The sequence below is a fragment of the Colletes latitarsis genome, chromosome 3 (assembly GCF_051014445.1).
Source record: "Colletes latitarsis isolate SP2378_abdomen chromosome 3, iyColLati1, whole genome shotgun sequence".
Lineage (NCBI taxonomy): Eukaryota > Metazoa > Arthropoda > Insecta > Hymenoptera > Colletidae > Colletes > Colletes latitarsis.
Window position 1 is genome coordinate 38,274,639 of NC_135136.1, and position 27,999 is coordinate 38,302,637.

A 27,999-nucleotide genomic window follows, 5' to 3' on the forward strand; every position below is an offset into this window, starting at 1 on the left:
TCTCGACCGTATCTCGAATATGATTTATGCCCCCAATTACGCCCGGCCTCTGATTATTATATTTTAAACGACAACGTACTTTGATCGTAATAATAACCGCGCTTCGCAAACGAACTTTGACGGCGATAATTTTCTCTAATTTCATTTCACAATTAAATGACTCATGGCTGAGTTACAGCAACGAACGATTCCGAGATTGGCATTTTACGAAACTCGAGGCAATCTCTATCGATTGGTAGAGGTAGCTCAAACTTCAGGATGCTTATTTAAAAATAAAGGAGCGAGCGAATTTCCCACGCGCAACGTTTCCACTGCGAAATACGATCACGTGCCACGCACGAGCATCGTTTTAAACATTAGCGCTTAGGGTGAAGAAATCGGTCGACGGCCTGAATAGCTCAATTGGCGGAACGATCGTTCAGCAAATGAAAGATCTCGGTTGCAAACTTCGAGTTAGCGATTCACGAGTGGACCAATTCTTTTTATAACGAATAGAGGCACTTGGCTCTCTGAACAGGCTCGAAGTTTATTTGAAAACAAGCGTAGTCTGGATGTTAACTAGTGGAAATTTGTTCTGTATTAGTTTCCTTCGAACTTCGTTCGGAATAACCCTGCAATGGGCGATTTATCAAACTCAGGAAACGTTTGATCAATCGTGCGAGTGGTTCTCGCGCCATGTTGGACCTCCCGTGTAATCGTGTCTTGGTCGTTTTCTTTTCCCAGGGCTTCAATTACCCGCCAGAGGCTGGATCGCCGATAGATCCTCACTACGGGCCGCATTACTACATGCTGGAGACACACTACACGAATCCGCAGATGGACTTGTTCATAAGCGACAGCTCCGGCCTGCGTCTGTATTATACGGATCGGTTGCGCATTCACGACGCAGGCATTCTGAGCATTGGCATCGACCCGAACTGGAGGCACATCATCCCGCCAGGTCAGCCCGAAGTGATCTCCGAAGGTCATTGCATCTCGGACTGTACCCGACAGACCATTTCCAACAGCGGCATCAACATATTCGCCGTCACCATGCATACTCATCAACTCGGTAGGAAGGTCCGATTGCGTCAGATAAGGCGCAGAGAGGAACTGCCACCCATTGCGTCTGACACCAATTACGATCCTAGCTATCAGGAGTATCGGAAGCTGCAGAAGCCCGCCAGGGTCTATCCGGTAAGTGCTGGCCGTGGTTTCGTGCGCGTCGTGCCTCTGCATTTCGTGGCATGTTAATTCGATCAGCGAATTGGAGAAACTAAGCGACAAGGAATTCATTTGTACATGTCCATTGGGCTGTTCGAGAGATTAGCCGTCAAATTACTAGATTTCGTTCGTACCCCCCCGATCTCCTTGATCCGTTTAGCATTAAATTATCGTTCCCTCCGAAACTCGTATTTTTTCTTGAAACGAAATTTTTAATTTAAAGTTGCTCAGACGTATCTCATTATCTCTCGTTCTCTAGTCCCTCGTTAATCGTGGACGTTTTGTTTATGGTTACAGGGCGATCATTTGATAGCGGAGTGCACATACTCGTCGGAATCCCGGCATACAATGACGCTGGGCGGTCAGGCGACGAGGGAGGAGACGTGCTTAGTGTCCAGTCTTTATTATCCGCGCATCGAACTGTCCCTCTGCTACTCCTTGCCCTCGTTACGGACCGTTCTGGAGAGTTTGGGGATCCAGAAGCTGATACCGTAAGTATTCGACAAAACGTTTTCACGAGTTTGATATTAATTTACACTGCACGCTGATACCACTCTAATGATCAACCCGCGTCTCTATACACAAAGCGACCAGACGTACGCTCCTTTTGCTCTGATTACTTTAAATTGGCAATTAGGGACGGCGAATGGCCCGTGCGTCACGACCGCACGACCTGTCGTTAGTTCAACGAGCGCCGGTTATATTGCGCCAGACGCATCGTTCATTGCATTACGTAATGTTACGTGTGTCACGAGAAGACGCTTCCTGCGACGTGTCACGAACTTTAATGTAACAAGCGTCCTGTTTCGCTAAACATACTCTCCGCTACATTGAATACCTAAATTACTGTTATTAGTACCACTAATATCGGCAGATCGTTCGCTAGTTGGGTCGTTAACTCCGTCAGGGATTATTGTCGTCTTTGCGTGACATCGGGACGAGATGGCCGCATCGGTCGAACTTGCCCACTTAGTAGATTATTATGGGCCAAACGCCGGTGGTACGAACGTTGCAAAAATATTAAAACCTTAATTAGAATTACGCCAACAGTTGCCCTTCTTCCCATACGTAACATACTTCTTCGTTAAAAATACAGTAGCTCACGAAAGTATTCGAACGTTTCTTTTCTCTCATTTTACCTGGCGAACGAAAAACATTATGAATATTCTTCGAATTTCTACATATTCCTCACCAAAATACGCGCTGTTTGCACTTTAAAAAAATAAAATCTACCAATCCGTTCAGAAGTTATCATGTTTTAAACATACGCATGAAATTTCAGGGGAATAAATCAATGGTATGGTCAGACATTGTATTTTCGGTAAGGAATTTTTTTCTCGAAAGTGCGTAGGAATTCGGGGATATGTCTATTCACCAAAAATGATTGTAATTGACCCCTGTAGCTAAAAATAATTTTTTTGGAACGATTCTAAATTTTTTAATTTTGTCAGAAAATTTTACACCTTCTCGAATTTTTTTCTCGAAACCGATTAGGATTTCGAGGGTATGTCTAATGACGAAAAATGATTGTAATTAACCCCCCAATCGAGAATAATTTTTCCAGGACGATTTGAAATTTTTTTTTTTCGCCGAAAAATTTAGGCATCTACCCCTGTCGATTTTTCTTAAAAACAAGTTTTTCATTTTTGATAATTTTATTTGACGCCCTACAGAAAAGTTGTCTAATACTTTTTTGTAGGTACCCATGAGCTCTACTTCAGAAAAAAGTTTCATTGAAATATATTCACAATTGTAGGAGTTATGACTGTTTGAAAATTGAATCATTTTTATGGGGTTTTTCTCATTTTGCGGGGTCAAGGACCAACTTTTCGAATATTTTTACAATCTATATATATTCTCCACAAAAATACGCGTAGTTTGCTTTTTTAAACATTAAAATCGTCCAATCCGTTCAGGAGTTATGATTTTTTAAACATACGTATGAAATTTCAGGGGAAAAATCAACGTATGGTCAGACATTGTATTTTCGGTAAGGAATTTTTTTCTCGAAAGTGCGTAGGAATTCGGGGATATGTCTATTCACCAAAAATGACTATATTTTACCCCTGTAGCCAAAAATAATTTTTTTAGAACGATTTGAAATTTTTTAATTTTGTCGAAAAATTTCACACCTACTCGAAATTTTTTTTCGAAAGTGAGTAGGATTTCAGGGGTATGTCTATTGACCAAAACTGACTGTAATTGAACCCCCTAGCTAAAAATAATTTTTTTAGAACGATTTGAAATTTTTTAATTTTGTCGAAAAATTTCACACCTATTCGAATTTTTTTCTCGAAAGTGCGTAGGAATTCGTGCATATGTCTATTCACCATAAATGATTGTAATTGATCCCTGCAACTGAAAATATTTTTTTTGGAACGATTTGAAAAATTTTTTTTTCACCGAAAAATTTAGGCACCTACCCTGTCGATTTTTCTTAAAAACTAGATTTTCATTTTTGATAATTTTATTTGACGCCCTACAGAAAAGTTGTATAATACTTTTTTGTAGGTACCCATGAGCTCTACTTCAGAAAAAAGTTTCATTGAAATATATTCACAATTGTAGGAGTTATGGCTGTTTGAAAATTGGACCATTTTTATGGGGTTTTTCTCATTTTGCGGTGTCAAGGACCAACTTTTCGAATATTTTTGCGATTTTTACATGTTCTCCATCAAAATACTCGTAGTTTGCTTTTTTAAACGTTAAAATCGTCCAATCCGTTCAGAAGTTATGACTTTTTAAATATTCGCATGAAAATTCGGGCAGACATTTCTGGCCAGAAAGTATATTTTCGGTAAGGAATTTTTTTCTCGAAACTGACTAGGATTTCGGAGGTATGTGTATTGACCAAAAATGATTGTAATTAGCCCCTGCAACTAAAAATAATTTTTCCAGAATGATTTGAAATATTTTAATTTCGCCGAAAAATTTTCCGGTCCGTATGGTAATCAGATTTTTCTTCCCCTACGTTCGAGTCACGGTTTCGACACTTGAAATTTCGTAACGAGTATGCAGGTTCGCGAACGGGCCTTCACGCGGCGTGTTCGTTTGTTTGCAGGGGCGTGACGCCGGTGACGATTCAAGAACCGGCGAACCTGGCCGGCATGTCGCTGGAGAATCGTCTGTTGAGCTACGACTGGAGCACCAATTTCCAAACCTTCCAACGAGTGACTCGAAGAGGCACGTTCAAGCCGCTGTGCTCGACCAGCAAGGGACCGCTGGCGGACACGGAGAACCTGGAGGTACCCTATCCGACGATCCTGAAGCCGTTCGAGGAGCCCAGCGTGCCCTGCTCGAAGAAACCCCTCAGGAACAACCTGTCGATATTGCTCAGCGAGGACGAGGACATCGGAGCGCCGATGGATCCTGACAGCGACGAGACCAACGCCGTCGAACGGGGACAATTGGTGCGCAGCAAAGTGTCCCGCAGCAGCGACGGTCCCACGGCCGGAAGTTCCTCTGCCAGACCGGTTTCCGTGGCACTGATGCTCGCCGTGGCGACGGTGGTCGTCGGCGCGGCGTTCAGGTGAACGCTAGCACGTCGTCTCGACGCCGATCGACCGACGAATCGGTCGACTCTGTTTATCTAGGACGGCCGTTTTATCGAGATGCATGTAAGTACGCGCCGGTGTACACTCTGACGCGTCGCTTAGGCTAAATAACTGTTGTCGTTCGTCGGTCGTTGAACGAGAACGGGTTTCGAGCGTCGTGCAAATGTTTCTTTTCGGTCACGAACGGTCACGATTCGTCGATATCCGTGGCGCGATGAAACGCGACGAGCCGGGCGCATTATTCACGGTTTCGAATGGAATTCGATTTGCCAAAACGTACTTTCGTCCGGCGATCGGGATCGAAGCCGTGCTCGTTCGACGATCGAGACCACCCCTTTTCGCGATCTCTGTTCGTGCACTATTGTTATGATGTATCGCGTGTGCTCGCACAGGGCGGTCGTTGGATATCTTTCGGTTCCGAACGCCCGAGTCGGGGGGTGTTCTTTTTTGTTTTAGATCGGTCTAATTTCACTAGCGGACATCGGCGAACGAAACTGTACGGAACAATAAATGTATAAATATAGCTATCGATGTACTAGCAGGAATGGACGACGCGTATCGACGCTGGGGAATTCGCGAATTCGATTTCCAAGATTCGTTCCCTTCGATCGAAACGGAGATTAATATAATTAAGCGGATAAGGGAATGAACTTGGATGGAATTCTGATTTGGTATCGATGATACTGGAGCATTTTTTATAGCTCCTTGGAACGGAAACGTCGATACGAGGCCCTTTCGTTACTTTCTTCTGTGTACACATATCCAATCGACGCGTGTTGCATCGCGCTAAGTATAATACGCAGGATCGACGACGAAAGAGTACGTACGTTTGTTTAAATCTTAGTTAAGCTTGCTCGCGTTCTCCACGGCCACAGAGAAGGAACAAGAAAACACAAGTTTCTAGTCCATTTAGGCGAGCAACGGGTCGTGGTTTCGAACTCGCTCGTCGTTCTATAAGATAAGAGCAGCTCGCGTCGGAGCTATTCGGTGCTTGGCCTCTTCTTTTTAGCAGTTAACGATCTCGAACGAAAGATATCCACGGGACGATGACGCGGTATCCTGTCGATCGAGTGGAATTATTATATTTTGGAGACTTCGGACTCGCGAGAATTTATATTGTTGGCTGTTTATTTCTCGGCACGGGGACAGGGCGAAACGTCGATGGATTCAATCCCTTTCACTCCAGATTAAAATCCCATCGTTTTCAGCAAGGGACGAGAAACGCTATTCCTAATAAAATATTTACAAATTCCCAGGAACGATCGAACGATTGCTGATTATTCTTCCTTAATCTACCAGAATCGAATTATCGATTGATTGCTTTTGGGTGGTTCAAATTAAATTTCGAATCTTATAATTTGAGAAGGCCAACGCGTTTCGTTCGATCCCCGGCCAAGTCTGTATATTCTGTTACTATTAGAACTACGGATAGGTGCGTTTTTAACGGAGACCATGTAAACGTTGGTTGATTCGCACGAAGACGTCCAGTCGATTCCGGGCGATATAATATCGCAAATGGCTGGCATCGTGTCGCTTAACCAACGTTTGTATGCGCGCAACCCCGGCGGTCCTTTGTAATATTCTGTACAGTTTATTAAGTATAATGTTGTTCGCGTTCCCTGCGATTATTTATTTTTTATTTAATTGTATAGAGTCACTTGCCACGTTGACACTCTGTTTCACTGCGCGCGAGTTCGCGTAACGCGACAGGAAGCGTAGGTTCGGTTTCTTGACGCGTCTCTTCCAAAGAGACAATTTTCGGTCGAATAGCGTTCGAATGCTTTGTATCGGGTCCGATTCCAACCCTGAGGATCTTCTGCTGCGAATGATCGCGTGGTTACTTGCGATTTTCGGGTACCCGAAGCTTGGATTCGGAACTGATTTTGTTTGGACGGATCAAATACGAAAATCTAGCATTTTTAATCGTGACATTCGGGTTGCAAATCTCGATCGTTCAAACATCGATCGAAACTCGGTACTTGTAGTATATTTTGCAGGTGAGTATTAATCACAAATAAGACTTGGACCTTACGGTATGGAAAAGGGTTCTGAATTACATTAGTGCTATGGTATCGCAGGATCCTGAGGAAAGGTTAATTACAAAGAAGGGAGGAAATAAAATTAAACGAAATGAAATTTCACGCCGCACGTTTTCTCTTATTTGCCGTTGCTCTCGCGTTGGTCTAACGTTGTCTCGTGCAATTACATAAATACTCGCGTGTACACTTTGTTAATTAAAAAGTTTTAATCACTCTACACGCACGTAACTTTCGTGTAATTTGTTAAAATATTAGATTACTTAAAAATTTCTATGTATCGTACCGCTCCAGATTTTCCGAAACTATTGTTGCTCCGTCTTTTAGTAATATTTCCAGCGATAAAAACTCGACGCTCGCTACGTGTGCAGCAGAAATAGAGACATATTCGAAAAACATTTTACTGCTTTCGATTCCAAGTTATCTAGACGCGTTGTAATTTGAAGGACAATACAAGTTACATAATCTCACGAGGAAGTTGCGAATTTCGATTCGAACCATACAAATCAGTTCGCGATGAAAATTCGCGGGACACTTGTCGCTGCGACGTCCCTCGAACACCGCAATCCGATCAGTCCCAGCTCGATCGATTTCATCTACGGACGACACATACTTTCGTTTCTTTGCGTAACGTTTTAAAGGGGTGCTGTTCGACGGAGAATACGAATTTTATCGAAAAAAAGAACGATCAATAACGACCAATTTTGTCGAATACTCGTAAAAAATTAAACATTTCCCAGAGCTTCACGGTATCAAAACACTCCACGATCGCGTAGTTTCGTTCCATCCTTATTCGAGACAATACAAAAAATTGTTTCAGACGGATTATTCACGAGAAGAGAACTTTCGTTCGGGAGAACGATCGTTTTCGCGATCAGCCGATCAGCACGGTTTGCAAAAAGCGTTGCAAAGGTACTCTCGCGAGATATTTTCCCGCGCGAAGGAGCTCGAGTTGCGGATTAATTCATTCTCGATTCCTCTTTTCGCCCTTGCTCGCGTTGTACGCTCCCCGAAGCACCACTTTAAGTACTTAAACTAAAGAAAAAAAGAAAATTGAGAAAGGAGAGCTCTGTCTTGCCCTCTCGCTCTTATAGAAATAAAGCAAAAAAAAAAAAAAACAAAAGAAAAAGGGAAAAAATGGCATGCATGATGGCGTGCAACGAGAGGACTTACGCCGAAGTACCGCGATCGATAAGCAGCACGTTGTAGTCGAGAGTCCCCTAACGCGCGCACTTTTCCTGAATTCCATTAGCATCAAGGAAAACGCTCGACAAAGCGTCGAGAAATCGGCGAGGCCTGCCGAACGATCGCGTCCAGTTCGAAAAAATGAATTTCACGGGGAAATACACGTTTTGATTCGCGGAACAATTCGTCTCGCGGTCGTCAATTAAAATCCAAGCTCCGCATTATTCGCGAATAAGATTTCGCGCGCCGACCGCTCGGACTAAATCGGCGACCGGCTGTCGATGATGAAGCTCTCTCCCTAGCGTAGAATTAAAGAAAATAAAAAAAAAAAACCTCACGTAGTCGACTAATCGGTAATAATAAACGCGTAGACACGTTTTACAATTTAATACTACGATAACTCGTAAGTGTCATAGGGGATCTGTATGTGTAGAGACCGTAGGGCAATCGAGCGACTTATCTTGCCACGAGGAAAACGCTTTAGGCGCCAAACGAGGTCCGTTCCTTTCGACCATCGTCGTAACTCGTCGAACTGCGAATCGTCGCTTCGAAGCACTTTCCGTTCCGGTTGTTCCGTTCTCATTTTCCTTTCTTTCGAGATTTCGTTTTTCCTGTTCTTTTAGGCGAACGGTACTCATCGAATCAGCATACACACAGAGACAGCAAATATACTGGTACTCGCAAGATAGGAAATCACTGAAATATGTTCGGGAACGTGGTAATCGACCGACGGTTCGAAGAGAGAGAAACGAACAACGGGGACGAACGCTCTCGAGAAAAGGTTCGAACGAGAACCGCCGCTGCTTTTCTTTCCCTCGAATTTCTTCGCTGCGTGTACGTAACCGTACGATCCGCCGCGGGATAAGCGATGATTTATCATCGCCGAAGGAACTCGTTATAATCGGCCGCGCGAGAGGCAACGACGAAAGTCGTTCCGTGACTTCTCTTCCGCGGTCGCGATGTCGACGCTGATTTCAGTCACGGCGACGCCGTTGTCACGACTAGGGGGGATGGGGTGTGTGGGTGGTGATAGGAACCTGCCGGTGATATGACCAGAACAATCAAGCAAAGTGTCACAAAGTAAATGTCATTTATGCTGGAGTAATTACGTTAGGTACAATAGGGAACGGAGTATTACGCATTTACACTAATCGATCCGTGCATCGTACGTTCTATAGCTGGGTTCGTTTTCGCGCCGGGAATCCTGGCGCCCGTCCGGGCCTTCCCCGAGACGTTCAAACACGCGTTGCACGAAAAAAGGGAAAAACAACGAGCAGTACCTGAACGGGAGGACGGCGAACGTCGCGGGACGAGATCGATATCTCGAAATACCGTCGATTAGCTCGCGGTGGATATTCAGCGACACGCGTGTGTGCCCATTAGAGGCGCGTGGGATGGTAAATATCGGGGATCCGTTCGAAATAACCGCGACTCGTAGAGGGATGGCGTTTAACGGAAACAGGGCGGGGCCAGGTGATCCGGAGAATGTACGTACTGTATTTAGGAAAGATTAGAGAACGATGCACCGTTGACCCGTTGGCCGATATGGGTCGCGGGCAAAAACATAAATGCGAGTGGGTAAAGGAATCGAGCGAACATAGCGTGTGCGTGTACATAGGTACCCCTGTATATAGGTTTTAGATTTAAATTACGTCCCGGACTCTTTATAGGCACCTACACTCGGAATTCAGGTAGCTCGCTAAATAGTATCTTGTATCTTTATAATTTACGTGTAACCGTGTTTAAAAAGAAAATATATAAAAAGAAAAAAAATGAATTAATAAAAACTGTAGCGACGTGCACTGGCGCGCGTTTGGCGAATTAACGCGCGCACGTGGACGTGTCGTACGCATACCTACCGGGCGCCCTGTCCTTCCATACCGCTCTTAGATTTATACCTAATTTACACTGGATATTAACGTCTAAACGCTACACTATCATCTACACTGTAACAAATTGTATTATATTTTATATATATAAATATGTAAATGTTTTTCTAAAACTGTGTGTTCGTCCCCTTTCTCCTCCACTCTTCTGTTTTCTTTGTGCATGATTGAGGAAAAACCTGTTGGGGAGGCTTTGTATGGTGTTAAGTGCAAGTAGAGAACTCCATTTGGGGGTTGGGGATAGAGGAAACCGAATTTGTCAATATTACAAGTTTGTAGTATTAAAAGAAATATAGTTTTGTGGGATGTGCACCTACGAGCATTAGTTTGGAATTGGTAAAAGCACAGGTGGCAAAATGGTTGCTAGCGAGAGACAGCTATCGTACATGGTACATCGAGAGACAAGTGGGTTTCTAACCGATGTACTCCTAAAACAGGTATGTCAAACGCATTTTAGCTCGGGGGCTATTGTGCACTTTACCACCATGTTGCAGACCGTAGACGAACCGTTTGACAGAAATGTCTCTCGATGTAGTACGTAAATAACGATTAATTATCGATCGCGAACAGGATACTTACATTAGGTCATATTCAGAATAAAAATAATAGAGTCCTATAAACATGTATATTTTATTAATTTATAATCCATGTGGTAGAAATTGCATGTACTTTTCCCCCGTAAATATAATCGTTGGAGCACTTGTATCGTTGCACTGGCGAAACGAAGCATTTCAATGTAAGTACAATTCCCTGTTCTTTGTTAAGCTGGCTTTGTTGTAGTTTCAGAATACATTACGACGGCCTCATTAAAGTTTGAACGTTTCAGAAATAATTCTAAACTCTCATTTATATATTTCGATTAAAAATAAATGGAGGACCTCGTTTCAAATTTCATCGCGTTACTGGAATTATTTAGTTATATTACCTCAAAAATATCTGATTGATAATGGGATGACAGTAGCTACCAAAAGTTTAATACGTTTTTTGCTGAAAAATATTTAAATCTGTCATCCCGTGATCGCTCTTTCCGAATTAATTCTATTATTCAGGACAAGTATTACCATACCATGCCTGTTGAATTTAGGTTAGTATTATAAATATTAAAAGCTTCTCAAATTTTGACAAACAAAAAAGTTCCCAGAAGTGAAAATCTGTTTTTCTGCAGGCAATTTTTATTTTATGGCCGAAACACGAGCGTTTTTTGGACGAAAAACGTTATTTCTCTTTAAGCGGCCGCGATTTTGCCCTGAATCTAATTTTTTGCGGCGGGGAAAGCATTAAGGACTAGATAAACTAATATACACATTAATGAAATTTCCCCGAATTTTTTTATTTCGTACAACCTCGTACCAAAATGCATGCGGTCGATGCAAAGCGCCTTTGGAATAAAGGCTTCTCGTCGGCTGTAACTTCGTTATAAATTAATATTTTTGCACCACAATTTTACCAAAACTTTGTCAAACGTACAGAATTAAATGCTTGATCGCTTTATCTTCTCTAATATAACTTACGATTTAAACGATCATCTATCGATTCCTCAACGAACTAGGTATTTAACAGTACTTGGAAAACTCAATTTCGACCCTTTGCTCCCACGAACAAACCGTCTTGAACCGTTTTGCACAGCACTCGTCTCTCCAAGCTCTGTTCTCTCCAAGCGACACAAATTTAAACTTTTAGAAACTTAACCAAGAATATTCGAGAGGTCCCCGTCAACTAACAAGTTTCGAAGATACGCGAGACAGGGCGTGCAACACCAAGTCGAAACGTTTAAACCGCCAATAACTCAGAAACGGACGTTCTGGGACGATCGAACAGCTACGGATGGCCAATAAAATTACCATGGCCAGTCGCAACAAATCAGCCACGCGGCATCGAACGCGACACAACTAATTACGCGCGCGTATATTAGTTGCAGACAGACCCTCCAAAACCGCGACTGCTTGGAACTGTTCGGCCGGTGTTGCTGGCAGTTTCAATTGCCGGCCCCGATCCGGCCCGTCAGATTACAACGTGGATTTACCAAGGCGTCCAACTCCCGATCCATTAATGAACAAGTTCCCGGGCTAAGTTCGCTAATATTCTGCTTGCACGGGCCGTCGACTAATCAAACTTCCGGCCCTCGTCGACGTTACCCTTAACGAGACACGCGGTTCTCTTCTTTTCTTTCGCGGCCGGATGCGTCCGGGCCGCCTGAATTTCCTAATTGCGAACGTCCTCGGGGCGTTCCTCCTCTAGGAAGTTTCGGGACCGCGAGCGGATGTTACGAGGAACGCTACGCGATTCGGAAAACGACGCTGTTAATCGCCAGAATTTTCGCCAGAAAATTTTCACGATTTGTCAGCGCGAGAGATTGGGTGGAAGCATTCTATTTCATCAGCCATTAGCGATCACTTAAAGTCACATTTTTAACATCTATTCTATCGTATGTTCGTTTCTGATTTCACAATTATTAGGAGAGTTTAGGATTGTTGGAGACCTTAAATAAAATTTTTATTATAGAGCATGGTTCTTTATTATAGAGTTTTCTCACTTTACGGGGTTAAGGAACAACTTTTTGAATATTCTTGGAATTTGTACATATTCTCCATCAAAATACGCGTAGTTTGCTTTTTTAAACGTTAAAATCGTCCAATCCGTTCAGGAGTTATGATTTTTTAAACATACGTGTGAAATTTCAGGGGAAAAATCAACGTGTGGTCAGACATTGTATTTTCGGTAAGGAATTTTTTTCTCGAAAGTGCGTAGGAATTCGGGGATATGTCCATTCACCAAAAATGACTATATTTTACCCCTGTAGCCAAAAATAATTTTTTTAGAACGATTTGAAATTTTTTAATTTTGTCGAAAAATTTCACACCTACTCGAAATTTTTTCTCGAAAGTGCGTAGGAATTCATGCATATGTCTATTCACCATAAATGATTGTAATTGATCCCTGCAATTGAAAATATTTTTTTTAGAACGATTTAAAAATTTTCTTTTCATCGAAAAATTTAGGCACCTACCACCCCTTGTCGATTTTCCTTAAAAATTCGTTTTCCATTTTTAGTAATTTTGTTTGACGCCCTACAGAAAAGTTGTCTAATACTTTTTTGTAGGTACCCATGAGCTCTATTTCAGAAAAAAGTTTCATTGAAATATATTCACAATTGTAAGAGTTATGGCTGTTTGAAAATTGGACCATTTTTATGGGGTTTTTCTCATTTTGCGGGGTCAAGGACCAACTTTTCGAATATTTTTACAATTTGTATATATTCTCCATCAAAATACGCGTAGTTTGCTTTTTTAAACGTTAAAATCGTCCAATCCGTTCAGGAGTTATGACGTTCTAAAGATTCGTATGAAAATTTGGGCAGACATTTCTGGCCAGAAAGTATATTTTCGGTAATGAATTTTTTTCTCGAAACTGGTTAGGATTTCGGGGGTATGTCTATTCACCAAAACTGACTATAATTGAACCCCCTAGCTAAAAATAATTTTTTTAGAACGATTTGAAATTTTTTAATTTCGACATAAAATTTGTCCACTTATTGAATTTTTTTCTGGAAAGTGCGTAGGATTTTGGGGGTATGTCTATTCACCAAAAATGATTGTAATTGACCCCTGCAACTGAAAATAATTTTTCCAGAACGATTTGTAAGAAACAATTATTAGGAGATTTCAGGTAACTCGTAGTCCTTAAATAAACTCTTTATTATAGACTATGATTCTTCAGAGTTGACTTGGACCTTCAACGCGTTCATTCCCAGGACCAAACTTTGATTTTTGACAATGGTAAACTACTTAAAGTTTGTATAAACACTTATTTTAACTTTAAAGTGTTAACTAGTGGTATCTCGAAAACGAAGTTTGAAATCGTAGAATGGGGGTGCTCAATTTCTTCGAACGCTTTGTATAAAGAGATCGTTGGTTAAAGGTTGCTAAGCACCTTCGATTTCCGTTTGAAAATTCCAAGCAATCATGGCCAGTCGGTTACAGTCGGATGCAGTCGAACATGCACTCGGCAGCCGTGCAATAACGAGAGCACAATGCAACGTTTCTGGAATCAATCTGGGTCCCGCGGCGTGTTCTCAGTCCCCGGTCTCTTTGCAGTTCGCCGTGTCCGTCGGTTATCGAGTTTATGTAAAGTGCGCCTGGCATTATTACTTTTCCCAGCGCGAAGTTAATTCAGAGAGCCGAAGGCAATATTCCGACGCCGTAACTGTGCTACACCCCCGGACGCGAATCGCCTCTCGAACGGGGAAAACGTTCGATTGTCAGGGAATGTCACTCCCCCGTAACGTTTGTTACCAGCCCTGAATGGCCTGGACGTAGCGATCGGTAAACAAAACGTCTCGAGAACGAGCGCTAAGGAAAGCTTAATGAAGCAATTTTCGTTCGACGAGGGTGCGACAGGCGTCGTTCTGCCTCGTATCGGTCAGCTAGGCGCGATCTGAGAGATGCTTCGTCGTAAAAGTAGACAAGGGATAGTCTATCGTGTTTTCGAGCTGCCTACACTCTCGGATCAAAGTGATTTTAGAGGCTTCAGGTGATCAGATATACGAAAAACTTGGGGTTTTTTTAAAATAAAAGTACATCGATGATGGTTAGTCTCTCTTGGCCGCCATTGTAAAATATCTGTGTCGACTACAGTATTCAGAGGGAAACAATTGCACTTGTATTTCTGTAGTTTGGTACCCTAAGGGCTCGAAAGATCGCGAGGAAAGGGAGCTAGGGGAGCAAATGAAAGATAAACTGAGTTTTGTCCTAAGGTATACAAGTTAGCCAATTCATTCGTGGAGAGACTTAAGAGACCTTGTTTTAGAAACAACATTCCACAACACGGAAGAATTTGTACGTTAAAACAGAGCAGGATGTATTTGAGTTTGAAAGTCATTTAAGTAAAAAAGTGGAATACTACGAGCAAGAATGGTCAAAATTTTAAACTCTGTCTCCAACCTTGTGTAGCGTTAATTGGCAACGATTTCTACTAGATTTTTTACGGACAAGTTGCACGTTTATTCAGCGAATTCTAATTTTAAGTGGCTGCTGGAAGATTTTCTCGGCGAGTACGCTTCGAACGGGAGAACAATTTTCATCGGCGAGAGAAATCGGATACGTTGGGAAACCTCGTGCGACGTTGGTAAACGAAGAGGCGCGAGCACCGATAGAATCATCGGAGATTGATTAAAAATATAAAAGTGGGAAATTGATTTAGCCCAACGACGAGGATTCGAAATAGGTCGAACAATCTCGTCGTCGAATCTCTCGGTTGTCGTGAAACGTCAGAGCCGGTTCTATATAGGTTAAAACCATATTTCCGTCTGAAATGTAAATGACAAAGATGGATAGAAATATAATTGCAACGGGGGGAAAAAATCATCGCCCTCTGAACGTCTTCGATATTAATAACAAACCAATACAGAAACCGCCAAGTTGTATTCTGGATATTCTCGATAATTGTTTCTAATTTATTGAAAGATATCTTGCTTGATACAAAGATTACAATATTAATTTAGAAAAATTGCGAAATAATTGAAGAAAAATATGTTGACATGCTTAGAAACCAGGGATAAAACATTGAACCCCGGAGGAAATTTGAAAAGTACTGAATTTCAGTGGAGTATGATCCGATCATCGGTTTAAGTAGAAATATCGACGAATGGTCAGGCGTGCCAGGCAAATCGTATTCAATCGCACGCGTTCGGCCAGCTTTTTAAATTCAATTATCTCGAAAACGAAGCTCCGATCGAAAAAATGTTATTCCTCTTTTTCGACTTATTTTTACACGCAGAAACAATCCTGCCCGGTTATATCAACCGTTCCCTTCGATATCCAATTGGCACGAGCATGGTCGATTATTGTACGAAAAATCGGTTTCTTTTCAATACGTACGGATATTTTAATTGAAATTTCCCTTCCGCTCCCGATCACCGACAAAACGAATAGATTATTCCGCGAAATTTCGAAATCTGTACGGCTCCATTTTATTATGTAACGAAATGTTGACTTGTCTAGAGTAGAAGGTTTTAGTTTCTAAATATTTTTCTCAAACAGCGTCGTTTAAAAAATTTCTCAACATTCCACGAGGGTACTAAATGGACTATCTACAGTTATAGTTAGGGTCACCCTTATTGTAAATATGAATCTTCCGCCCTGCCAAGGGTTACGATCCCCGGGGGAGCTGATCCGTAGACTGTTTCTATAAGAGTGACCCGGGAGCAAATTCTTTATTGCCAAATACGGTTTGGAGGGTCTGTCCTAACCCGTTTCTTCGATGACTCGGAAACGAAGAGAGAAAGCTATTAATTTCGAACCCTGGACCCTTGATGCATCCGAGGGGTAGAAAACTATTCACGCGTTGAGTTGTAACAATTCAATTCTAACCCTGTGGCTCGGAGAACCTCAAGAAGAAGCTAAGCAAACACTAATTCTACTGCCAAATTACATTAAACTCTCTGGTACGATTAATAGAAATTACTAGACCGAGGAAATTTTAATTCTCGAAAAGCTACGGAATGAATGTAATATGCAAAAATATAAGAAATACGAATTATTGTATTCAGAGGTTGAGACAACTCTCTACAAAGCATCGTTAAAGGGGGATTCTCGTGTAACAGTATAAATCCTATTAGTAAAAATATGAATTTGCGGAGGACAGAAATAATATTTTATAATATTCCAGAGTCAGAGAGTCCCGAAAACGTATAATATTCCAGGAGAGATCGAGGGGATCGAAGAAGTCGGGGCACGGGAAACCGGAAGAAGAAGTCTCGAGAGAACGGTGGAGGCTTGATTAACCAGTCAAACGGCGGATAATCAATAACCGACTTTAAATCACGTTCATCGATTAGCGATAACGGCGCGGCGTCGCGAACGATACCCGGTCCGGCGGTTTTGTTTAATGCAAATTTCGACTCGGCCGGAACCAATCAACGGTACCACCCGGCCACGGAATTTACGTTTCCGTGCGGCGTGTAACGCGCGGAGACGGGAGAGCCCCGAACGAGAACCAATCAACGTACCTTCGATCAGGTGGCAATAAATATCCAGGGTCCCGAAGTACGCGAGCGACGCCTTCGACGCGGACGCGATTGTATTTCGGACTTCCCTTCGATCCCGCCGTCGACGGCGTAGCGTCGTCGCTGCCGTTGATTGAAATTTATGTCCGATGGGACCGCGCCAATTCTGGCCAGGTTCGCATGGCGATACCGCGTCGTTGCCCGCCGGCAGATTTTGGCGTTTCCGCGATACACCCAGGAGATTTTGCCCGCTAAACTTCTCGTTTCGCCACGATGTCCACCCACCCCCGCGTTCCCCCAAGTGTTTCGAGATACAATTCGCTCTGGTTCGATTTTCATCCCTCCACCCTCCACCCTCCGCCTTAAGCAACGTAGGATCCCACCCCGGAGACGAAACACACGATTCCCTTGGGTCCAGCCAAATCATTTTAGTTGTGTACACCGAGACGGACAAATTTTGTTTATCGTCGTCCGGGAGACGCTTGAAATTTGGGTGTATTTTCGAGCATGAATTACGGTGGGAACAGACCTCGATCGCGTATGAAAATTTATGGGTTTGCCGAGGAAGATTATGCATTTTGGATATCACATCGACGTCCATCGATAACAGGGTCCGGGAAAAATGGCATGAAATCAGCCTCGATTATTGTGAGAGGTTAGTGGAGAGTATGCATCAACCGGATGAATGGAGTATTGAAAGCTAAAAACCTCTGGACAAAATATTGAATGGTTATGTGGCTGGTGAAAAACCCAGTATGGAATAAAACGTGTAAAGACTGAGGAAAAAATTGGGGTTGATCGGTTAAGCCTACTAAAAATAAATTTTGTTTGCGCGAATAAATATAATGCTTGAAATGGGAATATTTACAGGTATTATTACTATTTCTCCGTGTCTTGCTTATCGTTATTTTTATAAAAACTTGTCTCATGAAAACGTACTAAAAGCGAAGAACAAGGGAATGGCGGAAGTAAAGCAATAAAGAGTACCTTTACAAATGCGAAAGATTTTACCTGGAAAGCAACGAAGAACATGGAACAGGAAATGTATATCGTAAAGTGTATTATAAATGTATTATTCCTTTTTAAAACGTCTTTAATAAAATAATATTCGAAACGTCGTTGTGCCAGTCTCTCTTCCGAGTAACCATAATTGTGCAAATAATACAAAAGAATAACTACAACGGAGAACACAAACAAGGAACATCAGAAAAGACAGAACTGCTTTGATACGAATTTCCATGGCTTTATAGTATCGTGTTTTAACGTCAAATATTTCTATTTCGATTTTACCCGCAACCTAAATAAAACTGTCGTTTCGATATTTACCGTGTAATTTTTACCTATTGAATAAATTTATTGTAAACATCGAATAAACGTTGACAATATTTATTCGCACATTCATTGTAAAACAATACAATATCTACCAAAACGGTATTGTAATCTCTGTGTTAATTACGGTACATATTTACGGAATATATAAACTCTCTCCTGACACTTCCACCCCCCATAAAATCTCACTTAATATAATTCAAATTCGTATCCTTTGTAACCCCCGTCCGAAATATTTTATAGTTATTCACGATATAGGACTCCATCGAACGATGGTCCGCGTTAAATGAATTCTGGCAAAAGTAGATGACATTTTCCAGCGCGGTACATACGCGTCTATGGTTTTCATCCTTGAGATTAGAAAAGTTACGGTCATATTTATGCGCTCTACGGACGCGATGAAAAATTTTATGAGCGATACTCATCGTTAATACGATCCACTTCATTTCTTTTTTTCTCTCAATATAAACTGGGCTTATTTCACGCCTCGATCGGTGCGTACGGTTATCCAAGTGTTCAGCGCCGTTCTGGCGTAATTATGCGACGGTCCACTTTGCATGATAAAAGAAAGATTAGGTAATTTACGAATATACTAAAATATTTTCCAATAATTTCGTTAAGAATCAATTATCAGCTACGTTGATCCTATTTAAATATTCCAGTGAATCTCAAGTAGAAATAATAGTCAGACAGATTTTCAACTTGTGCTTAACCAATGTCCTAATTATTTTCTATCCTCGAAATAAGGATCGAGAAATTCTAAAATTTGTAGTTACATATAACAATCGGAGAAAGCTGGAGTGTTTATTGCCCAGAAAAATCTATCATTTCGCCGGACACGGTCCGTTCTATTGTCTCTAAACATCCCCCCATCGTGTATTATATATTTTCGTTCACTTTTTCGCGTAGAATTACTATATTGCTTGTATCGCTTGTCACCGAACGCTCCTGGACACGCACGTCCGTTCTAGAATTCTGCGACCACTTTTGTTTGCATTTCCAGACTCGGCGTGCCTCGAAACATCGACAAAATGCAAAACAAAAAAAAAAAAAAAAATACTCGCGCGCGAGTTAAATTTTGACCGATAGCAATACTTCTCTGTTATATTCGATAACAGAGACGCGAAAGTAAAAAAGACAGAGTGTTTATTGTCGCGAAAATCTATCATTTTGCTGGACACGGTCCGTTTCCATTGTTTCCAAAAACTCTTCCCTCGTCGGCGGTCGAAAATTCGCGTGCACGATGGCATAAACTCGCGTCAGAAATATTTATTAAATCGATACAAAACCGCCGTGCTATTTGATCGATAACCGAGGAGACCCAGGGATCGTCTGACCATAACTTGGCTCGCATCACTTGAAAACATCGCGGCGTCATCGATTCTCGAAGGGGGACGGAAGTCATCGCGAGGAAACGTGGCCAATGAGAGAAACACAATGGGCACGGTCGTGTAATTCAATGTTAATTTATGGACTAATTAAGCGATCGAAGTTCCAACACAAACGATCGAAGTTCCATCGACGAAGATGAAAGTAGGTCGGTGAAACGGGACGATAGGAGCACGCAGAGAGGGAGGGGGTGGAAGCAAAAAGAGCGAATCAGGTTCGATCGTGGGGGTGGGATGAAACTGGCTATAGTAACAAGTACGATATCACGACAGCGAGAAGTTGGATTTCGTTACAGCAAAGGGGAGGGTAGATTTATACGGAAACCGGTTCGCTTAAGTTCGAGTTTCTCAACGTTTTGTGGAAACTGCGCGTATTATGGATGCGTACAATAAGCCGCGCGCATCTTACGCGATCCCAGCCGCAATTCAAACTAAATTGCCCATTCGTTATCGGCGACGAATAAATGGCTCGTTTAGCGCGACCGTGTGGCGCGCAATCTGCAAACAAGATTGCAGTCGATCGCGGACGATGTGTTCCCGACGTTCACCGAGTACCAAATTAACCACTTCAGCGACGATTTATTTTAACAAAGCTGAAGGAACCGACTGTTCATTAAACAACTCACTTCCAGACGACGGAAAATGTGTAACAGTGGGGGATTCAAACGACACAGGATGCATGGGGAATCGGGGGATGATCACGGAACCTTACTGCATTAATAAAATGTAATATTCAGTAAAATTAGATATCTGGACGTATGCTAGAAAAATTAAATTGATCGATTGGTTAGTGTAAGCTTCAACAAAATAATAAACCTTCTAATTTAGTCACGAATACCTGGCTGACAATTTTATTTACTCGCGTGTGACGATGTTTAACAATTGAACGTACAGCATTTCTAAAGAAATTAATTGCAACATTTCGTACCGACATTCTTTCACAAGCGCGTCGAATTTGTTTTACGCGATGAAAATTGAATTGTTGCAATAAAATTCAACTGCTTTGCAGTCACTTGGCAAAGGAGTTTAATTGCGATACGTTCGAATTTATTAAAAACGTTGACTTTAAAAACCGACCCGAAGCGACCGGCGATGAATTATGAATTTAATATGCATTTGTAATACGTGTTTGTATTTTTGCGTTCCTAGGTACCATTCGTGTCGAGCATTTTTCGCTTTCGTGCTCAACGTCCGCGCGTGCAACGGTGTTTCTGGCTTTGTTCAACGTAGGAATTAAACGAAAAGCTCGTTGTTGCCGTCGCGTTACAAAATAATCTCCCGGGAGGGGGGACATTGGAATTCATTGTAAAAACGACCAGTGTTCGATGGGAAAATTAATAATGAAATTAGCAGATTCCTGTTGAGTTTATAATTTCGTACTGTTTAGCAACGGTGCAAAGTCTAGTTGTGATTTCGCTGGTTATGGCTACTTTGCCGCTGTTTTAGGACCGAGTCTTAAAACTGTGCTTTACGAAACGACTTCTCTCGTGACTCCGGCGTACCTTTAGCGTTTACGTCGTGTAACAATAAATTTTATGGATGGAAATAGGTGGAAGAGGGAGCAAAATAATTCATAGACCTCTACAAGATGGTGTTCGGAAGCTAGCAAAGAAGGCCATACGCGAGATATCGAACGTTCTTTATAGCAGTCGAATGGAAGTATTACTGGAGTACTACAAATATTTGAGTTCGTTATTTGAACTTGACAAATTCTATATTTCTGATTTATTTTGGGGTGGAAACAACCCTTCTTCGGTTGTATCATAATTACTGGCGCACCCTGTATTTCCCAGCCCTCGACCAATATTGTGACTACGTTTCATAACGACTTCTCGTCACTCGTTCCGGGCGAACGGGCTTGCAAAGACTTTAAGTGCCACCGTGCCTAAAGTGGAAGAATCGTTGTTTGCTAATGCGACGAGCAAAAGACAACGGTATTGATTTTGTTCGCGGATGTACCGCGAATCTCTTTCGTTAAATTAATTGAATTGTTCGAGACGGTGGATCCGATGGAATAATTGCCAGCTGCCGGGGAGGGGGTGAAAAACTGCCAAGAAAATATTCAAAGGCGCCGGGAACGTGTAACGAAAGACGCTGAAAGTTAAAGTTAAGTTCAAAGAGGGGGGAAAAATAAGTCAGGGCTTATTTTTAACGCAAACAGTCGGGAAGAGGAATAACGCAACGTCGAACGAGGATTTGAAAAATTTTAGGGACGAGAGGTGCACGAAATCGTCAATTACCATGATACGAATACCGAGGCCACTTTTCTTCGCGGAAGATCCGGGAAAGAAAAGCAATAAAACGTTGAACGGGGATTGGGAAAACTTGAAGTTGCGTAATTTAAAGTATCTCCAGCGGGTAAAACCACAAATTAATGTTCCAGCTTGGAGAAACTTTGGAAATCTCGGTTTGTATTTTCATTTAAGGAGTGGAACAACAGACCGCGGCGCCTTTTCCGTCTATTTAAAGCGTCAATAATTTTTACCGCCACTGTTCGCTTATTGTATACTCCGAAAGTAAACGTTTGCTTCAAGTAAACCGGCGGATATTTTAGAACGTAAAGAGAAGAGAAGAAGCACGCTGTAAAATCTGGTCCAAACGTGTAAAACATCGCGAAAGCAAACATCACCTCGCAGTGGCACCTGTTCTTCTTGGCTTTTCTTTGCCACGCGAATCTTGTCGCGAGCTTTCCGCGCCTACGTCGTTCTCTAAGTCCAGAAATTCCATGGAATTTGTACTCGTCGAACGGGAAGGAAACTTACGACAGATTGCGACTCTGGGTTTCGAACTGGTCCTATCGATTTGAATTCCCTGGCACCTCGATACTCGACGTCGTTCAGTCGACTAGTCCATTCGAATGCACGCGTTACCATAAATTTATTGGATTTTCATGTACTCTTTCAGTCTGGCTGCGTGAATCGTAACACGATACTTTCGTTACTGGCTTCCAATTATATTTTAATACTGGCATTTTCGGGATAGAAAAGTGTACGAATATAAATATGAAAAGGCTTATGAAGTTTTAATCGAAGGAAGGAACTGTGCCAGCAAAATTTGAAACGTCTGTATAATAGCGCGAATACGGTGACGCGACAATGTTCGTCCTTCCCAGCATATTTATCCGAGCATAAATAATTTTAATCCAAACGTTCGCCAGGACTAACTTGTAAAAACGTAACAATGCCGCGGGGAAAACAAAACAAAAATTGAGATAAAAAGGATAGACCACACAGCTGACTGTAAATCCACACGGTTGCGTGTAAACTTCCATGAAAAATGGTGTCCCGAACAAATTATTCCAACGGCCAGTATTTCCTCCTGGCAGTGATTTATCGTAAACGAACAATCGATACATTTTGCAAAGTTTTTGGTCGCATCGTCGAACATTCCCCGGGTTTTTTAATTTTTAACGTTTCTTTCTTGCTCCAAATAGAAACGATTAAAATTGGTCTTCAGTCGTGTCTCTAACGTTTTTAATTAGGTGAGAGTCTGTTGATGTATCTTGGGTTGTAAAACTTCTCCTTTCGAGGAACCAAAGCACGAGTTTCACAGATGCACAAGGCGCCCATTCGGTCCGGGATGATGTTTCGCGAGCACAAGTTTCCACGATGGACGGTCGGCCGTCGGTTTTACGCGGAACTTGAACTTTCGAATATCTCATTAATTCCCAAATGTCTGCCGGTGGCAGTCATAAGTTTCGCCGCTCGTGGCAGTTTCAAAACTTCGGGAGGATCGCTCCGGATCCGCTCCGAAGGCGAAATAAAGAAACGTTCCCGTGGAAGTTCGCCAGGCGATTCTGGTCCAGGGTCTTCGAAACGACTGATGAACGACCGGGGGATCGACACGTTCGACTTCCCGCCAAGGAACAACTAATGGACCCGACCAGTCACATCCAGGAAATATTCAAAATTGGTAAACTCTGTCGCGGGAGCAAAGTCGAAGTCGAAAGTTAAATAGAATTTAAATTCTACTTATTCGTTCGCGATATATTCTTCGACGCGACTGAAAATAGCGTCGCGCCGGAGGGGTTAATTTCAGAAACTGAAGACTGTGGATACACGCGTGCATTTTACATCCGACTTGCTTCGAGGTCTACGCCGTCTGTGCAAAATACGAGGCGATGCAGTCGCGGATTCCTCTCAAAAACCCAGAGGGTACGTGACAAAACTCGCGCGACAGTCTTCCTCGTGCTTTCTACACTCAAAGAGTCACCAGAACCTCTTGGGAACCTAGTCTTCTCGAGAATGCCACCCGAAAAGTCTAAACTGCGAAAGTGTCGGTGAATCCAAAAATATCGAGACAACATCTATTCGCGTTTCATCTCTGTTTCGAATACTTTTTATTTATCAATTTTATTTACACCACTGGTACACTCTATATTATTACGTTATCTTATCTATTTAGTTAGTTACTTCATCGCCTCCCGATAGATCCCTATCGAGTGAAAACCGTTTCCTCGAGCTCGACGTTTCCTCGGAGGGGTTGTTCGAAATAACAACGCATCCTCGAAGCCATACACGCTGGAAAACGATCGGGGACCGACAATTGCCAGCGAGACCGTAGGAACGTAGCAACGGCGCAAAGAAGATGCTCGGGGAGGAATAAAGGCGAGAGGGTTTCAATGGGTCAGGGCGGACAGCCCGAACGGGGGTGGAAAGAGAAAGAGACCGCGGGAAAAGCGCGGGGCTCGGGTGTCTGGGAAGTGGGTGGCGGCGTGACCGGGTCTAGAAATTTATTAGCCCGGCACGCACTCGGCCGCGACACGTCACTGTAAATTAACAGCAAACAGAGAAACGAAATGACCCCGGGGCTCCCTCCGACTCTTTTTCCCCCCCGTCTCTGTCCTTTCCAGCCCGTGTTCACCGCGGCCGACTGTTCGACTATGAATTAAAACATAAATTTCAATCAAGCGGGCGAAGACATTTATGGCGGCCACTCGGCCCCGTTGTCGTTCGTTCCGTGCGTTCGCAAAGCGACCGACCGTTTCCGTCGATCGCACGCAAATGTCGCCCACTTTTTATTCGCCGACCTACAAACCGGAAAACCGATACATTTTTCGGGGGAAAATCGCTATCCAAAGAAATTCTCGATATGTACGACTTCGTTCGTTCACTGAGGAGTCAAATAAATTAATTCTCAAGATTGTTAACCCTTAAGTGGGCTCTCAATCTCAACTGAATCGTTTTACTCAATATTGATTTGTACCAGATTAGTAAATGGAAATTATCTTTCCTTCAAAGCATTTAAGAAATAATGAACTAATGGAGGATTACATAAATTTTCAAATAATAAGTAGTTTCAACTTTGAAGGGCTCTAATAATCCACTTACGGGTTAAAGAAAATAAATCTAGATACAGGTTTCGAGTTTAAAAAAATTGCTTTATTTAACTGGCAACATTTACATTTAAATATAGTGTTTACAATTGTTGGAATATGAAAATTCTGTGTTATTATATAATAGGCATTGTATTGATGCCATCTAGGCTTTATAAAAGTGCGTCTTACTTCGTATATAAAATCTTGCGAATATAAAATTGTGATTTCGTCAATTATTATTTCTCCAACCAACAACAGTTTCCAAGCTAGAAAATTGTTTTTGTCGTTTGAAGTTTATATCTGGCCAAGAATATTGAACCATAGCGAAATGCATCGAGATGGAGAGGAAAGGTATCGAGGAATAAGCTATTATCAGGAGCCTGGAATCGATTAAACCGGTACAGCCCCGTGCATGTTGGCGTTTTTCCTCGCAGAAGCGGTCTCCGTTTCGAGGAAACACGCGCACGGTAGTTTTTTCAGCTCGTTTGCTCTTTAGAATTGTTTCGCGGCGGAAAAGAGTTATTTTTAGAATCCTGCAGATAGTAAAATCTTATGGTTATCCGGGGGCTACTTCTTCTGCAGAGAACGGGTTCATTAAATCAGTTCTCTTTTAAAAGTTGCAAGACGTTACCTCCAAGTACCGGTAAGCTTACAAGCCGCGCTACGGAGGATAACTATTACGCAATTTTACAAGGCGAGTGCAACTTTCGCTTATTAAAAGTCTTGCTTTTAATTTCGAGTGGTCCCTCTATTCGTCATACGCTCTTATTTTTAATAATTCATTCGGAACTTATGCAGAAATAATGTAAGAAAGTGGTTACTGTGAAGTTTCCTAAGCTTCCACACCCTATATTCTTTTTCTTGTTTGCTCCCTAAAAGTTCAACCCTTTCATTAAATCTTTATCAGACGCGTGTAGCAGATCGCGTACTGGAAGGTGTAAATTTATTCAGCCAGGCAATGGTATCGATTCCGTCGACAAACTTTGTCGTCGTCCTATCGTCGAGTCGATATTACTTTTAATTACAGGTAGACGAGAAACGGGTACAAACGACCTGGGCGTTGTTTTTGTAACGAGCCGGCTCGTTCGTTAATTATTTCGCATGTGCGGTCTGACCCCCGGAGTTGTTCGTAACTTTAAACAACAGCCAGTTGGCAACAGGTAGCTCGCGATCACTTGTAATAAGCTAATTATTCTGCCGCGTGTAATAGAAAACCATTAGCAAGTAGCGCGCCACGCCATTATTAACTGCGTCCCTCCGTCAAAACCGCCGTCGACGCCGACGCCGCGCGTCGACCGTAATTGATGTACACGTCGCGAATACTGATCGTCGACCCCGTGGATGCATGTATAAGTACGAATCCGGAATTATGCATTCCGAGCCATGCGAAACTTGACCTCTGAATCCATTTCTGGCCGCGTAGACTGCGATCTTTAATTGCGCCTCCAGCATTGAATCTGGAACAGAAAGGAAAGAGTTTCCTTTTTGAAAGTTGTTTGACGTTGTCTGAAGTGAATAACCTCCACAAAGTTAATGATCGAAAGAGAAAATTAAGCTTTAACGATAGAGGAATGCAGAGATGTCAGATTCAGCACCCGGTGCCCTACTCACACATACCAGATCACGCGTACGTGAGCTCGTAGAGTTTCGGGAAGTCGACAAAGGCAAACTGACACATGCCCTCTTTCTCGATTATTCCGAAGCTGCCCGAAATAATTTCGGACCGCCTCGTGGGAGTCGAGAGAGGCAGGCTCACATTTGCCTTCTTGCTCTTGAACAACTGCAATCCGACCTCACGTCAACGGCATACGATTCGGAATTTCGACTGCCCAGGTATTTTTACTTGCCTTTCCTAGAATTCATTACTGAACTCTGCAAATTACTCCTGGTTTCCATTTGCCTCAGATGACCTCTGATGACCAGTGCTGACAAAAGTACAAAACTCCCGACAACTTTTGACACCATACAGCAACTGTTACTGACTGCTCCTGATTACTGCTTGCATCTGCTGGACTCTGCTGACCATCGCTTATATTTCTGACAACCTATAACGATTACTACTGACTTCTGCTAACCTCTGTTGGTGTTTGCTGATCTCTGTCAGCGTGTGCTTGTCTCTGCTGAACTTTCCTGGCCTCTGCCGAACGCTACTGACCACTGCAGGTATTTCTGATAATCTATAACGATTAATACTTACTACTGCATGCTTCTACAAGTCTCTGCTTGCCTTTACAGGTTTCTGCTTGCTTGTGCATGTCTCTGCTGGCCTCTGCTGAACACTGCTGACCACCCCTGATGCTTTCGACATCGTATAACAATTATTACATGCTACTGTTCGCCCCTGCTGATCTCTGCTTGCCACTGCATGCCTCTGCTCGTCTCTGCTGACCGTTGCTGACCACCTCTGATGCTTCTGACAACATATAACGCTTACTACTTGCTACTATTCGCCCCTGGTGATCTCTGCTTGCCTCTGCTGGACTCTGTTGACCATCGCTTATATTTTTGACAACCTATAACGATTACTACTGACTTCTGCTAACCTCTGTTGGTGTTTGCTGATCTCTGTCACCGTGTGCTTGTCTCTGCTGAACTTTCCTGGCCTCTGCCGAACGCTACTGACCACTGCAGGTATTTCTGATAATGTATAACGATTAATACTTACTACTGCATGCCCCTACAAGTCTCTGCTTGCCTGTGCATGCCTTTGCTGGCCTCTGCTGAACACTGCTGACCACCCCTGATGCTTCTGACATCGTATAACAATTACTACATGCTACTGTTCGCCCCTGCTGATCTCTGCTTGCCACTGCATGCCTCTGCTCGTCTCTGCTGACCCCTGCTGACCATCCCTGATGCTTCTGACAACATATAACGCTTACTATTTGCTACTATTCGCCCCTGGTGATCTCTGCTTGCCTCTGCTGGACTCTGCTGACCATCGCTTATATTTCTAACAACCTATAACGATTACTACTGACTTCTGCTAACCTCTGTTGGTGTTTGCTGATCTCTGTCACCGTGTGCTTGTCTCTGCTGAACTTTCCTGGCCTCTGCCGAACGCTACTGACCACTGCAAGTATTTCTGATAATGTATA

General features: G+C 42.6%; 2 protein-coding genes across 5 annotated transcripts in view; one reads left to right on the forward strand and one right to left on the reverse strand.

The window, feature by feature from the left end:
• Olf413 (DBH like monooxygenase olf413) overlaps nucleotides 1–9,980 on the forward strand; it is a 239,843-nt gene extending 229,863 nt beyond the window's left edge. For all 4 annotated transcript variants that reach the window (XM_076762425.1, XM_076762424.1, XM_076762427.1 and 1 more), the window contains 3 exons: nucleotides 724–1,176; nucleotides 1,501–1,694; nucleotides 4,265–9,980. In XM_076762425.1, coding sequence (XP_076618540.1) covers nucleotides 724–1,176; nucleotides 1,501–1,694; nucleotides 4,265–4,736 — 1,119 coding nt within the window. In that variant the 3' untranslated portion in view covers nucleotides 4,737–9,980. The remainder of the gene's footprint in view (nucleotides 1–723; nucleotides 1,177–1,500; nucleotides 1,695–4,264) is intronic.
• Nucleotides 1–27,999, reverse strand: part of LOC143340460 (uncharacterized) — a 641,167-nt gene that overhangs the window by 47,917 nt on the left and 565,251 nt on the right. The window lies entirely within an intron of this gene.